This window comes from Coturnix japonica, chromosome 5, assembly GCF_054131305.1.
Source record: "Coturnix japonica strain WE chromosome 5, WE-NBRP24, whole genome shotgun sequence".
In the NCBI taxonomy this organism is placed as follows: Eukaryota; Metazoa; Chordata; class Aves; order Galliformes; family Phasianidae; genus Coturnix; species Coturnix japonica.
This window is the reverse complement of record NC_140667.1, coordinates 26,932,859-26,949,568: the sequence shown is the minus strand read 5'-3', so window position 1 is coordinate 26,949,568 and position 16,710 is coordinate 26,932,859. Positions and strand designations below refer to the sequence as shown.

Sequence of the window (16,710 nt, the reverse complement as noted above, 5' to 3'; positions counted from 1 at the left end):
GCACCCTATGTTCTCTTTCTCCCCATCAGTAACTTAATCTACTTCAATAACATTTCACAAATCTACTCTGCAAACTAATATTCTAAACATTAGCCTATAAATTCAAACAATATGATCTCTGTACAATCTAGCATTAATCTTTCAAGACCATAGGTAAGGGTCAGACTCCAAATAATACCAAACTCACCACCCTCCCAGACAATTGTCAAAACACTAAATTTCTCATTCTAAATGCATACATGCAGGGCACAAAGCCAACATTTTAGGAACATCTCTTTTTACAGTCCTGTCCTAGATATGGAATCTTGGCATCTTACCACGCTGACAGACTGCACATTTCCCAAATTCAATACTACATTGAGCTCCTTACACTGTATGGCCCTGAGTCTGGGAATAATAGTAGGACTTGCAGGAGGGCTGGAGCAGCTACTGATCAAGCTCTTCCTTTTATCCATTGTTGGAGAAGCCTGCACAGTGAATTTATGCTGGAAATCTGTTACCAAAAGATAAAAAGAATCAATACAAAAACAGAAAAACAGTTAAAATTCTTTTTTAATACAAGAAAAAAAAAAGAAATAACTGTTGATGGTTAATTTGTAACCATGTCAAATTTTCAGGGTTTATATAGAAAGTGTTTTACAGCTAATTGCTACCCTTTCCATATACAGTTACCTCAGGACAAAGACCTGCTAACAAAGGAAAACACTAAGTGGTTTCTCAGACAGATTGCCAGTATTTAAGGTTTATTCAGGGTTACATTAGAAGTCATCTGTGTGTTAACACATGAAGCTGGGTAGTGCTCCAGCGTCAAAGCTACAACATATTTCTGATAATTTCTTGATTCTTGCCTCAAGAAATCTGAGAGCTTATGGTTTCAGCTGCAGCATTATGTAAAATATTCCCAGAGCGGGAACACCTGCTTTAAACAACCAAACCAATATCCTTTATCAAAATGATCGTTTTGAGCACTAATGCATTAAACTGCAACATTATTACTATGAATTATATACACTAACAAATGCGTAACATCATAACTCCACTTCTTGTCTCTATAATTTGACCTGATCCTTTTGAGGAATGCTAGCCGCAAAAACATCAAGTTTAATTCCTAGATGCCAAAGGTATTCCAAAGTAAATCCAATAATTTAAAATGTGCAAGTATGAGCTCAGAGGAGACACCAAAGCTACAGGTTTTCATCAGCCCCTCCCATCTCTCCTGACACTGTTTCAATCTCACCAACCTGAAGGCAGGCTGATATTATTGCCATCTTTTAACTTGAGCCGACTCTTCTTGAACTTCCCCATGCGTTTCTTCACACGAGGCTTCTCCTGACACAGCTGGTGGATGATGATGTTGAGCTCCCTTTCCAGAATGTCAATCTCACGTTCTGCCAGCTCCTGTTCCCGCCTTCGGAGCAACTCCTCATGGTTCTTCTGTTCAACAGCAGCACGAGTCAGCTCTTCTTCCCATGTGCGAAGCTCCTGCAGGGGGATCAGAAATGAGAAAGAACAGCTACCTTGTGACCTGCGGGTTAAGGCTAACAATGCCTATTCTGAAGGTACAGCAGCACTGACTTGTGTTCACAGCACAGCTAATGCCACTGTTCAAAGACTCAGCAGAACATCAATAAACTGATAACAATGTTTAAGAAATTCTGTGATTGCCATCCAAGGTCCTTCAAATCAGTATTAACATATGGACAATTTTTTTTTTTAGGAAAAATTCTCTACTCAGCACTCATAAGGCCACATCTGGAGTACTTTCTGTCTCCTTAACAGAAAAGAGACATAGACATATTGGAGAAAGGCCAGCAAGAGCTACTGAAATGGTGAAAGAACTGAAATATCTCTCCTGTGAGGAAAGGCTGAGAGAGCTGGGACTGCTCAGCCTAGAGAAGAAAAGGCTCCGGTATTTCTTATCAATACGTACAAATATCAGAGGGGAGGATGCAAAGACAACAGTACCAGATTGTTCTCAGTGGTGTTCAGAGATAGGACAAGCAGCAGTCGGCACAAACACAGAAGGCTGTCTGAACATTAGGAAGCTCTTTCATACTGTGTGAGTGATGGAGCACTGGCACAGGCTGCCCAGAGAGGTTGTAGAATCTTCTTCCTTGGAGATCTCAGGAGCCACCAGGACAAGAGCCTGGGCAACCTTCTCTGGTTAGCCCTCGTCAAGCAGAGGTCAGAGTAGATGACTCCTGAGATCCCTGCCAACTTAACAACTCTGCGATTCTGTGAAAAGACACTGAATCCTAAATACAGTGTCATGAGAAAAAATGCTGACATGCACATTTTCAAGAATAAAATAGCACAAAACCCAACTCTAACATAAAAATCAACTAAAATAAATATCACAAAGAGGTTGTTCCCACCAGTTTTCACCAAATGTGGCTGCTTCTCAGGCATAAAAAAGAAAAATGAAATTGTCTGTGCGATCTTAAAATCTTCTGTTCTTCTCACTTCACTCTTCTCACCAAAAGGACAAAAGAACTCAGCACTTGCAGTAACTATCTCCAGCTGGATAACTCCACCACAGAAGGTAAAAATCGAAGAGTTCAAATTGAATTTCATCTTATCAGAATTTCATCTTATCTCTTCTTTTTTTCCATCAAAAGCTGCTATAGTACATGCACAGAAAATGTTTTATGAAGCACTGTAGGACTTATCCCTGTTCACAAGATGTCCGCTCTTTTTCTCCATCTTCTAAATCCAACTTCTGAGCCAAAATCAAGTTGTTTGTTTATTATGACTTTACTTTTAGGTGAGAGGACGCCAACTCAAAAAACCACTACTTCAGTGAATGACTGCAGTACTTCATACCAACATCTGTAATATCCATAAGGACCTTAGCAAAGATGAAGCAAACTGCTTTCTTTCTGGCAGTACACATGAAGAATAAGACTTGAATTCTTTTCACTTAACTGATGCTCACTGTTCCTTTTATTCCTGCTAGGATCTTCATTCCCTGCTGTTTACCAGGTGAATTTTAATTACAACAGCTGTTGGATTTTTCCCTTGGTAGTACTTGTGTTTATTTTATTTTATCCCCTTTGGCTGTACCCACAGCCTTGAAGACACAAACTGGGCAGAAATATAGAAGAGATGTTTGTGGAAGCATGTAGTCTGAATCTCTGTCTTATTTTTAATGTTAACAGTTATTGTTGGGCTTCTCAGTTACCACACTGGCAGTGAAATAGTTACCAGATGTATTAAACAAAGATAATTCAGAGCAGAAATTTGCATAGTGTATAACAGACACTATGCTCACTACAACACTAGAGAAGCAGCTAAAGATGCAGACCTTTATTTTACTTATGAATCTGCCCCAGCATGCATCATAACTCCCATTTACTCAGGGACTCAGGGACAAGCTGAAATAGAGCACATGAAATATTAATTTTGAGATGTCCTAAAAGATCATCCCTGAACAGGAAGTATTCTATCAAACAGAACACAAGCAAGGACTGTTTTTCTCTACTTACCTTTTCTTTGGCTCTGAGCTGATCAAACATTTCTTGGATTTCTTGTTTCCAGTCTTCTTGAAGGGAATGGAAGGAATCTTTGGGCATTTCAAAGAAACCAGACTCTTCTATAGCGGTGAGATGGCCTAGGATACTGGCAAAGGAAGGTCGTGAGTGTGGGTCAGGATTCCAACAATCTAGAACAGGAAAAAGACAAGCAACTATTAAGTATCTCTTGGTAAGAAGGCTTGAGATAATGAGTGGTACTTTACTGATCCCCAGTGGCTGAGAATGGCACATACACTGTGTTACCCCATCTCCTATTTCTCACTTTCACTGACTATTGTGTGATCATAAAGTGTGTAATTTTTAAACTACCATCTGTACTTTGTGAGCATGTACATGTAAGATGCTTATACACAGGTCTTTTACCACATTTACACTTGCAGAGCTACCAGCTGTACTGTAAAAGGGTATCTATCAGAGCCCCTTCAAAAGCTAAGCCAAGTCACAATGAATCTCTTCCACAGAACAGAAAAACTCTTGCAAAGCAGCTTGGACACACTTAGATAAAATACTGGGGACTTTAAGTGAAAACACAATATTCAAGTAGATTATGACAACAAATAGTACAGACTTAGGGTTTTCTTTTTTGTTGTTGTTGGGTTTTTTTTTTGTTATTATTTGTGAGAAATTTGTTTAATAAGGCTTCCCCCCTCCATTTGCTTTTATGAGAAAACACAGAAACAAGATTTTTCATTAAACAATCTAATGCACTAACTTAACCAATCACATAGTTGTAGAAACACACAATGTTAGGCACCCTTATTACCACAAAAGGCAATTGAACTCGTGATGGTATGGAAAGGTTCATCCTCTTACAGTGAGGGAATCACAGAATCACAGTAGTGGTTGGAAGGGACCTCCAGAGATCATCAAGTCCAACCCCCTGCCAAAGCAGGTTCCCTACACCAGGTCACACAGGTAGGCGTCCAGGCAGGTCTTGAATATCTCCAGAGAAGGAGACTCCACAACCCCCCTGGGCAGCCTGTTCCAGTGCTCCGTCACCCTCACTGTAAAGAAGTTCTTGTGCACACTTGTGCGGAACTTCCTATGCTCGTTTCTGTCCATTTCCCCTTGTCCTGTCTCCACACACTGCTGAAAAGAAGCTGAACATTGAAAACAAATGGAAAAAGAAAACACTACAGAGTAACATCACCATCTATGATCCTGTTTTTAAAAGTTACTGAATGAAAGAATCTGACTTAGCAGTGCTTTTGAATGTGAAATTATTACTCATTCAGTCCTCTCTGACTTGACCATTATTTCAACTCCTGCAGAAAACATCATTTGCTCATTCTATATTTTCCCAAACTGGCACTTACACAGGTTATTCTTTAATATGTATCCTTATTCTTTCTGGTACTGCAATATTCCTGCACATCAAACTTTGACAAAAACCAAACAGGGAATTTAATATTCAAACATTTCTCAAAGCTACGGACAACAGCATTTTTGTACAAGTGGAAGACACTAAAATGTGGGTCTCTCTCAATACGCTCATGCTACCATTGCCTAGAATGGTCACTACGTATGTTATGGCACTACGAGACACAACTTGCCACATTAAGAAGCAAGACTAATATAAATGTTCAAAAGTTTCCTAGTCTTTACTATTAGGTAACAAGAGCGGTATTACTTCCAAAAATTTCCAGTGTTGTCCTAAAAAGCATTCGCTTAATCCATTCTATGGACTGAGATACATCAAGGAGCATGTGTAAATAAAAAAACTGAATAAAATTTCACAAAATCTGTGCAACTGCTGATGCTTCTTTCTGCACATCTTTTCTCTGCTTTGAATTTACTGTTACTGACATTTGGCATTTGGGAGCTTTGTTTTTGAAACTGCTGATATCAAGATGGTATTTAAGCATCTGATCAAGTTCCGGGAGGCATAAGCTGGAACACATTTGTCTTTGTGGATTTCAAATTGCTTCTCTTACCAAAACAGAGAATCAAGGATGTTAAAAGTGCTCTGAAGGTCCCCTGCTGCTGACCAATTAGCAGCAATGGGTGATACAGCTGGACTGTCAGTGGCATAATCTCTGCCCCCTAGCTCAGGTTTTAAGCATGGCAAAGCAAACATGACCCAAAGTAAAACAAAATGCTGCGGCCAGCCAAATGCATGAATGAGTGAGCAGGATAACTATGCAGGTGGCCCCTGGTTTTTTTTGTTTTTTTTTTTCCCAGGCCTAGATCTGCCATTATTTGCACTAATGAGGACAGTGGAAACGTACAAATCTTTTCTGTGAAGAGGTAAAGTTCAGCTTTTGTTTTCTCACTGACGACCACCAGAGGAGTAATTCAAAAGCAAAGGCAGCATTAGGGGAACAAGAGTTCACAGAGATGGGAAAGAGCCAGACTGAAAAACAGTTCTGGTGAAGGGGCAGAAAGTAATTGTTCCTTTGTTCTCTTCTTCTCCCTGCGCATGGAGAAACCTAACATTTCAGAGCCAAGGATGCTTATCCCTGTGCCCCTGGGTTCAAGCACAGGCCATGCACCTCTATCCAACTTGCCCAAGAGAGGGCATTATTTTTAATACCATCAGCAGATACATCACTTACATTTAAGAAATTCAGGGTGCCTTGTTTTAGGGAGCCACGCCAAAATAAGCCACCTTGGTAAAACACTGTACTCTAAGTTTCATAAGCTGGTTTCAGTTGCAGTTAGCCTACACTTCTGAAGGCCACAAAACTGAAGCTCAACGTTCAACATCTGTGAGTCTATGATTCCAAACCAACCTGACAATGGCCAGCAAGGTGTTTAAGCGACGACCTTCAAAACAAGTTTAAGTTTTCAACTACATTGATATATATCAAGTTTTGGTGTCAGCACATTTTCGCTACAAGAAAACAAGCTAGATGATGACAACAATAGCACACATAGTAAAAAATGGATGGGAATTTCATATAACTGTTGTAACAGAATAAATGTTACAGCCCATGAACAGCTATACCAGGGCCCCATAATAACTTGCAGCATTAGATAATCTACCTGAGTAATCTATGCTCTTAGGCATCAAAACCAACAGCAGGACGCAATGCTAAACAGCACTCTAGGAACAGCACAAACTGATCTAACCATACCCACACTGGAGATGGCTTACCTTCCATTAGTTTGGCAAAAGGCTCTGGACACGTGGAAGGGATTGGAAGAGCAAGTTTATTCATGGCAACACCGTAGGCTACTGCAAGACCATCAATTCCTCGGAATGGCACTTCCCCTGTTAGGAGCTCCCAAAGCAGCACACCATAACTATCAGGAAAGGAAAGAAAAAAGAATATAAGAGTTTGATTTTAATGCATTCTTGGTTAAGCAAGATGACAGTACATGAGCCTATCAGGGTGCCTCTGGTACAATGACATATTTACATCTTTTCTGAATAAGTTCATTGTGGCTGTCAAACTGGCAAAGTTTGTTATTTTACCTCATTTTGTTGTGTGTGTTTTTTAAATAACAAAAACAAAGTAAGTGCAGTGTGTAAGTTAAAATATTTTGGAAGCGTGCTAACATCTACGTTGACATTCAAAAACGCAAAATATCTTTGTTGATAACTTTGGGAAATCTTTAAGGATATTGAACAGGTTCACTTGTAAAATCATTTCTTGTTCTTTTATCATGCATGTATGTTACACATGAACTAGACAGATAACCTGTGGGAACTCTTCAAGATTAATATTTGACTAAATTGCAAGAGAGGAATGTGAAGAAAAAGCTTCTTATCAGAGTAAGAATGAGAACTGCTAAAATGTGAGTGGATAGAGGTCACCTGAGGGGCATTTACTTGTAAAAAGCTGCGTATCACCTCCCTTCTCTTAACTGCTAACATTTCATCAAAAACTCCAGTGAAATTGTCACGAGGTAATCTAACAATCCTAACCTCTACATTCATAATTCTGGATTGATGATAAGAATATAAAAAAGAATATTACTTAATATCAGGCAATCAAACCAGGATTTTTTTCTTATTTGATAGCAATAGCAATCCTAAAAGGACCGAGGTTGTTAAGTAAAATAATGCAGCAGATTCTTCCTCTTGAATCCTGTGGTCACAAAGGAAAAATCCTTTACTAGCTCACCGATCCCCTCATCAGTCAGTTTTAAACCCAACCACAGTACAGAAAATATTTATACTTCAGCAGTTTCTAACTTTGCTTTGGTTTAAATACAAAGAGACTCCTGTAAAAACCAACATCAGATGAATTAATGACTAACCACAAACTGTAATCGTTTCTCTAACTAGACCAAAACTGCACCTGAAGCAGTCAAGAGTCCTGTCTTACATCTTTAAGTAACCTTTGAACAACAGCAAATAATTTTTTCACGTAACATGGTAACTTCATTTCCTTGAGTTCAGGATATGATACAGCAAACCATCCAAGTGAAAATGGACACTGTCAGTCAACAGCAATACATTAATTTTAAAAAGTAAAGCTAAATTAGCATATTTCAGTTTATGTAGGTCATCCTTGAAGTCATGCCTCCTATGTATATAGGAGAGCCTACCACAGAGACTACTACAGATACAATGAGCGTAATCATACGCTTGTTGATTGAGGAAATTTTCAGCTACAAAGCACTATTTTTCAACATAGCCGTCACCACTATTAACTACACATTTTTGCCAGCAATGAACAAGAGTCTCCATGCTGTGCTCATAAAAATCTGCACCAGAGGAGATGGCCCACTGTTTCACAGCTGCCTTCATGGTGTCATTTCCTATCCATTTGCTCTGCATTTCCACATAGCTTCCTTAAAAGATCCACTTTGACCATCATGAAGTTGTGTAACCACTTCTTATTGTTTTTAAAAAGGGTTTCTCAATATTGTTACCACACTCCTTCAGATTAAAGCAGTGCTCTACCACACTTTATTACTGCTCTTGGGAAGACATTAATCCAAAGCATGTATTTTTTAACTACTGGCACACTGCACCATGTTGAAGGCCTCCTAAATACACCTGAAGATCAAATGAGCTTTTCCTCCTGAAAGCTCCCTGAATAGCTGTTCCATGAAACAGTAACCTCAGCAGCTAAAATATGCATCTGTTCTTCATGGTTCAAAGCGTCATTTGATATACCCATTTGGAAGTAATCATTTTTCATCACCATCATCTATTTTTGCCATCTCCCCATCCCACCCCTACCAAGCCTTTTTCCTTGTGAATGCAGTCACCCCAAGTTAGAAACTCTCATTGATAACTTTTCCTATTTAAATGTGACATTTCAGTTGCTAAGGATTCCATCTTTACTGCTAATATAGTTTACTTCTTGAAAACAAAATATTGTTTTTCCATCTATGTAACCTTTTGAATTTTTTTTCCTATTTAATTCATACTTTTAATACCATAATGTCCCACTGACTATTTCTTTCCATCACAGATTTTTTATTTCTCACTACAGTAATAACCTCACTTGAAAAACAGAACTTCAGACTTTCTTTTTGTTCTCCAAGTATGCATACAAGGCACACTGGAAGAAAATGAATACTGAACTGAATATATACCTATCCTGTTTAACTCTGATTGTTCGTTGAACTCTTTGGCTTGGAGAGCTATGAGAGTTTTGACATCAAAAGTTACCTCTTCAGTATTCTGTCCTATTACTTTATTGCTTGTTCTGGATAAAGCAGGAATAAAATCATTTCCCTCATGGAATTGTTAGGAAATACTAGCGTGCTCAAAACATTCCTGATGCAGAGTATATGTGTATATATAAGATATATTAAGATATAATTAAGATCTGTCCATGTATTATTTTTTAATATGGCACAAGACATACATGTTGCAGGAAAGCATGGTTTGTTTCTAGGAGAACCTAAAGGCATCCCCCTGTTAGCTAGTGAGCTAGCTAGCTAGTCTAATCTAGCTAACTAGGCTGTGAATACTGCTTCCACACAACTAGTGTCATTATAACAAAAATCATCCCAAGTTACTAAGCAACAAGAGAGGGCTGCTGAGAAGAGCGCTCTCCATTCTCTAGCAAAAGATTGTGAATTATAAAGCAAAAGAACAGAAGAGATTCCTATGAAAAAGGTCTGTGAAGAAAGCATCAATGAGTTGCATGCATTTTCAACTGGGAGGAAAGTGCAATTATTTTCCCAGCATCCACTGGTATTTTTTGGACTTTAATTACAAAATTGAACCATGTGATACACACCGTGTGTTCAAGTCAACTGACACTTGTATGAATAATTAACCATTTCCCAGTGATCCAGTAATCCCTTAAGCCATTTAACATCAGGTTCAATCCTACACATTGAATTCTGCAGAAGGAGGAGGCTGGAGGTCTGCAGGATTTCAGATGTGATTTTGCCACCTCCCTTGCCAACCTGTGAACTCTAAAAAACCCACTAAATATCTCTCACTGTTATTGTTCGATGGTATTTCCACTGTAGGTTCCTATTCTGCACTGTCCTTGGTGCAGCTCCTTCTATAATAAAGCAACTATCAACACACCAAGTAGACCAAAGCAGCAACAGAAACTAGAATATTACTTTTGCTAGGACAAAATAATAATAATAATAATAATTGAACTTATTCAATAGGTAGTTCCAGAGATAACACGTAGTTATTTCACAACAGTCAGTTGTGTATGATTTTCTCACATGAATTTCTAACAGTACTGTTACTCAACCATTATCTGCCAGGAATTGGTATCTTGCCAGAGCTTCATTTCACACAGAAGCCTACAGAAGCCTGCAAGCAGTCAGCTGAGGATGAAAGTGCTTGCCAACAATTGATTGAAATGAAGTATTCTAGTGACCAAAGTATCTACATCAATGAATGCATGGAGTAACTTGATCTGCTAATCAGGTATTTTTAGGTAGCTTTGGCATTCCATTCCCAAACAGAGATTCAGTTCCTAACTATTTAACTGGTCTCAGAGTAGATACTGCTAAGATTAATCTGCATTGAGGAACCTTAGGAACTCAGATGAAGGCTGTAAAGTTGTGCCTCATCTTTCTTGATATCATAGGAATCGTACAAATATGTTACTTATGATGGAATAAAAGACCAACTTAGGAAGTTTCAATGGTGGCCAGCACCATCTTCAGCAGCTACCTGCATTTGTGCAGAGGGAACACATACACAACAAGACTCTGGTTGAAAAGCTGGGCGACATTTCAGCCTGCAGTACTATTCTAACAAGCTTTTCCAGAAAAGTGCTTAAAGAAAAGGTTCTGTGATTGTTAGGGACATAAGCATTCCAGTTTTGTTGATGGTACACAGACCAACTAGAAGGTCTTTTATCGGCAGAAAGCACCTTCAATACCAGTGATTAACCAAGAGGTCTGAAGCGGACAAGAGGAGCAGCAAATCTAACAGGATTTAAAAACTTCATCCTGTTTACAATTTCAAGCTGTGTCCATGGGTGGGGAGAAGATTTATTACATACATGCTTTGCTGCTTTCATAAAAATCAAGCACTTAACCACTGACACAGTAGTAGTGATTACACCGGCAAGCATCTACATAGATGCTGCAAACACCAAGCTCTTTTCAGCTTATTTAAGTACGATTTGAGGTTTTGGCCGCCTCAGAAATAGGGTTATTCAGATAGAACATACCATAGCACTTTCAATGGTGATGACCCTGCTTAAGGAAAAGTATTCAGAGGTATTCAACCTGTTCTCAAGGAAAAACTGCTAACCATAAAGAGAAGTGATGAAAATTTACTTCTGGGAAGCTGAGAAAAAAATTGTACATGATTTACAGTCAAATATCAAACTGATATTTTTGCACAGATACAGTGGCTCTTCAGCTACCCTGAAGAAAATCCTAAACTGACCCTTGCAATTCACTCAGAGTGAAAGCCTGTTTTTTCACAGTTCCTCCCAGATTACTAACGGGTTTGCACATCTAATGACAGTCTTAAGTCAATCCGTACAATTAACTGTGCAGAACAAGCTCAGATTTATGCATAAGGCAATACATTATCTATCCATTTTGCATAACTAGATAAGGATATTTAGAACTCCACACCAAATATCTTCCTTAACAGCCACACAATTCTTCCAGCTGGAATATTTCTTCATCCTGAGAGCTTTCACAGCATACACATACTTTGTGGGAGCACAGATGACCAATGAGAGATTCTTATTGCTTTAAACACCTGGTCACCTCAACATTTCAATACCTCCGCCCCACACAGGAAAACAAAATTCTATCTACTTTGTTTCAGATGTTTAGGACTAATTACGTGTCTCTCAATATCCACAAAAGTAATTATCTTAGGACAACAATGGGCAATTTACTGAATTCTGAATTTAATTCACTTAAGAGTCACAATCAAATAATTTATAAGCAATGTAAAAAAACAGCTGAAACTGCAGGGAGAACTTAGTGAAGTATTGTGTGATTGTGCACATTATGTACTGTGACAAATTACAATCAAAATTAAATGATCTTGCTCTTGGTAAAATGTTAAAAGAAAAAATCAGCAACTTTAAGTACTTCACAGCCAGTAGTTAAACGGAGGCTATGAATCTTAGGATGATCTGAAGGTAAATGCAAGGAACAACAAAAATTTAGAAGCACACAGGAGGTGATACACAAATTCCTACAGGGAAAAAATGTTTACAATTAATATAGAAGTAGTCTCAAAGACAGGTACATGGAAAGCCAGTGGACAGTTTTCTTAAGCCCAGAAATTTAATATCTGTTTCATCACTCATTCCTAAACAGAATACGTTTCCTAACAGTTCCTCAATACCCAATCACTCAATGCCAAATCAATACCTCCACACATCGCTGCCTTTGGAGAACATGGAGGAGCGGATGACCTCAGGAGCCATCCAAGCATATGTCCCAGCTGCACTCATTTTGGTAGTTTTATGCCATTCCCTGGCCAAGCCGAAATCCGTGATCTTCAATATCTTGTTGCTCAGATCTCCATTTTCCACCTTTTCGAGTATCAGTACTGGAGAAAAGGGAAGGGAGGGGAATAAAAGGCATGTAAAGTAAGACTAGTATTTATACAAAAAGGTCTTCCTGGAGATTTCTCGAAATTCAAGATTCTCCCTGACTTTTGGTTATTCAAACATTTCACCTCATTACACGTTATTTCAAGCTAATCTTTTAATGTGATAAGTGAAAAATCTATCTAACAAATAACTTCAAATCTAAATGGAACACTGAACCCCAGAGCAAAAACAGTGAACTATTTAATACACTATTAGTGTTCTTAAGAATAATTCTCTACTAATAGGAAGTGAACCACTGTAACTTCTAGAAATCCAGATAAGGGAAGACATTTCCTAATTAATCCTCTTCTCAACAAGCCAGTAATAGAATTGTTTTCTTGAACTGCTTAGAGGACTTTTTTTTTTTTTTTTTTAAATCCAGATATACACATAGGCTGGATATACTCCTTGAGTAAACAAAGAGTGCAAGCTCTATATACGTTGGTTTTGTTTGTTTGTTTTTTAAATTCCTAATTAATATAAAAGATCAGTGATAACATGTCCAGACCAAAACTTCATCAACCCTCTCACGTCACAGACCCATTTCCCCCCCAAACTACAGCAAGGAACAAATGAAACACAAGACACAGAAGTACAGAAGCTTTGTTCAACCCTCATCTCCCAGCTATCTTTTTCTATTATTACTTCCAGCAGCTGAAGAACTGTTAACAGAAATTCCCAGCAAGTCTCTCATTGATTGCAAGAGTGAACAACTTTCCTAAGACTCATGCTCTAACTTCTTCTTTCAGCATGTAATGATTGCACCTAAATAACTGGCAGAACAATATAAATGAATTCATAATTTAATAGCAACAATAAAGATACAGTGAAGTTGTAATGATAAACTTTGAAGCAAACAGAAAAGCGTGGGTGTTAGGCATGTTTTCACTTCAGTCCAGAAGCACAAGCAACAAATGAATCTGCACTTCACAAGGCAGATCATACGGTGTGAATTGCTCAACCACAGGACAGGGGGCCAAAGATCACAGTTTGGCTGCACGCACCTTCCTCAAAAGAGACCATTTAAATCAAATTACCTTTCCCTGCTGTACATCTAAGAAAATAATTAGTACTTACACAGACCCTTTGTATCCATAAACTTTTTCTTTTGTCAGATACAGGCTGTACGATAAATTAACATAACAAAAGCCCACAGAGAAGGACAATAAAATAGCTGCATTTGCTTCAAGTCTTCAATTCCTTGGTTACATCCTTGGTTTCTCTCTTATTTCCTTATAGTAACAAACTGCAACCTAAAATTGCATAAAATAGTGTTAAGAATTATAGCTCTCTCTAGAATCTGAAACAGTTCTCCTCATCCCAGTCAATACCAACAGGTTTCTGACAGTCAAGAATCTCCCTAGCCTATCTGTCAGACTTACAAGCCCAAAGCCTCAGCTCTCCCTCCTGCACTCAGTTTTCAATGAAGTATCTTGTAAATCTTGTAAATAGGTGAAATATCAATTCCTTCCAGTTTCTCCCTTAATCTCCTTTTTGGTGAATACAAGCCAGGCTGCTAGGACACCACACATGCATTTCACTCTTGCAGATCAATACAGCCTCTCTCTTGTGGGCTTGATACATAACCAGTTATTGCCTCCCATTTGCTTTCAGTGCAAGTCCTCTTCTGCAAGTACCACATCTTCTGCACTTGCCAGAATCTATCACAGACTACAACACAGATAAGGTACTCCGCACACTTGCAGAATTTGTACTTAACTTACCTACCATGCCATCATCTGCAAACAGATGTGACCACTCAGAGCAGAACTGTTGCCAAACACAGTTATTTTTGATAAGTCAACAGAAACAGCCAGAGAGAGAGCATCTATACCAAAAAACCCAGTTAACCTACCTCTTAGGAAGCAGCAAATCACCAACATTATGTTTGTTGCCTAAAGCATGTGCAAAGCAAAACACGGAGATTTAAACTAAGTTGTAGCAACTTCAGGTGAGGGATACCTCATGGAACATGTACTGACAGGAATAATAACCCAGAAACACTACATAAATTTGCATATATTCCTGAAATATTCCTTTGAATTCCTTTGAACTTGTCCTTCAGAAAATAAGTGCTTGTCAGGGAGGAATTCATTATAGCTCAGATTAATCCTGCCCAACAAGCCAGCCCTTCCATATCACAAGGTGTCCCAGTTGAGAGAACAAGAAAAGAATGGATCCAAAAAGGCCCTGTTAGCTCCAAGCAACATCTGCCCTTGATCAGGCAGTCATGAAGACAAATGCACATCATTTAGATATGTCATTTGCACTACTAGGGTTTTAGTAATAACTTCATTACAGGGACTCTGAAGAATTATTACCATTCATGATTCAGCCCCACTGTTTAACTTCCTAAGAGCCAGCAAAACTGAACTGCACTGAAAATACTTGGAATATCAGATGTCAGAGAACCATCTGGTGAAAGTCAACGTACTCGTAGCTGCAAGATTTTGTTAGTGCTCTAAAATTCTTTTAATTAAAGTTTCCAGAAACATACTGTTCTATTAGGAGGACAGCAAATCTAAATCAGAATGATACTGTTGTTAAATTAGTCTTAAATAAAAATGCCCTTGGTAGCACATTGGCAGCTGGAAGTCACAGTTCATTGCATTTCGCACCACTTGCGCTAATGATCAATGAAACATCTGAAAAGTCAATGGCAGACGTGTTTGTCAAATGCACAAAACCTTTCTGGAAGAAGGAATTCATTTTCAGATATTAAGCAGCTGTGTTTTCACTCCTCATGCATCTACCAGAAACAGATTAGACAAAGATACAACGGCAATGAAAAGGCAGGAGCACACACCTTCATACTGCTTCATCAATGTACATGTAAGAATTCTGCCTGCACTGCAAGAAATCCCAAAGGGGGCTGCACTGCACTGCCCTTAGTATGCATGAAAAGAGGTACCTTACTTTCACAAGATTTTCACAAGAGAAATAAAGAACATTATCTTTGGCAACATTAACAGATACTGTTTTAATTCTTTCTTCTCTCGTTACAATAGCTGAAGGAACCTATCAAACACAAACTTCCCCTGGAAGGCAGTAACAGTAACATTTGTCTCTACTTGTTTCTTTCAGGAGAATTATTACATTTTTCAACCACACTTTTGGACAGTTGGATTAAGCTGCCTTTTCACTCCTGAGCAGGGCCAAGTAGTGGACAAGGCGGCAGCTACAGTGGTAGGTGGGTGACACTATCAAGGAAAGGTTATAAATAAGATTAGAATGTAATTTTACTTGATGCAGAACTACGTAACTATAATAGTTAAATCACTAAGTAGCCATCTAACTACTTGCAAAGACTTGGTCTCCCACCTCCTTATCTGGGCTCATGCAGGATTTTTCCTTTATTCTCACTGCTTCACTACATCCATTCCTATTTTGTTAGGTTGTAAATTGAGAAGACCACTACTTAAGAACTCCAAGGCTGAAGAAAAAAAAAAAAAAGCAGATGAATTTAAATCCACACAAAAAAAACATAGAGCTGCTTACACACAGTAGAGTCATTCTCAAACAGTACCATGATTTTTTTCCGCAGTTAAATCACTTCAGAGATACTCAACCTCCTATACAACAATCTAGTAACAGAATTCCCCAACCCCCCCCCAACAGGCCTTCACTCATCTATGCATATCTGACTCACTGTTACTCTACGATCACTGTTTTTGACAGCAGTAAAGGTCAGCAAGCAGCTACAAAGGGGAACTAATGCTTATCCTGTAGTAACTGGAATGTGAAAGACTTCTGCTGCAGCTGAGCACTCATTCTGAGTGGGGATATTGGACGCATTTTATTTCTTGCTCTATCAGGCAAGCAGAACAGATCGCTATGGCTTCACTTACCAAAATGCAAAAAAAAAAAAAGAAAAACATGGAAGTTTTATCAGATAACAGATAAGCCTCAAGATACTCACGTCCTCTATTAAGAAAGTTCATGAGCTACAAGAAATACCAGATATTGAGTCCAAATGCCAGATAAAAGAGCTTTTCTAAAAGAAATGAACAGAGTAAAATCTTTGAAGAAAACAATGCTCATTCATTCTGAGATCTTTCAATGCACAACATGACCAGAGTTTCAGTTTGAAAGCTGCAAGACTTTTCCACTGAAGGATTTAAGGGCAATCCACATCCCTATAAGGAAGTACTGCCAATAAAACTTCTCCCTGACAGGGAGAAGCGTCCTCAAGTGCAAGAATTGAAGGAAACAGGATATTCTGA

The 16,710-nt window shown here is 38.5% G+C and overlaps 1 protein-coding gene across 5 annotated transcripts in view; it reads right to left on the bottom strand.

Moving 5' to 3' along the window:
• MAP3K9 (mitogen-activated protein kinase kinase kinase 9) overlaps positions 1 to 16,710 on the bottom strand; it is a 45,084-nt gene that overhangs the window by 15,427 nt on the left and 12,947 nt on the right. For 4 of the 5 annotated variants that reach the window (XR_014946618.1, XR_014946619.1, XM_032444768.2 and 1 more), the window contains exons 3-7: positions 12,264 to 12,444; positions 6,631 to 6,779; positions 3,486 to 3,661; positions 1,242 to 1,482; positions 371 to 493 (exon numbers count right to left, since the gene is read on the bottom strand). Coding sequence is in view for 3 of the 5 variants with exons in the window: in XM_032444768.2 (XP_032300659.2) it covers positions 371 to 493; positions 1,242 to 1,482; positions 3,486 to 3,661; positions 6,631 to 6,779; positions 12,264 to 12,444 (870 nt within the window). In the remaining 2 variants the exon portion in view is untranslated. Of the gene's footprint in view, positions 1 to 317; positions 494 to 1,241; positions 1,483 to 3,485; positions 3,662 to 6,630; positions 6,780 to 12,263; positions 12,445 to 16,710 lie in introns of all 5 variants that reach the window. The other variant, XM_085548947.1, reaches the window with a different exon arrangement.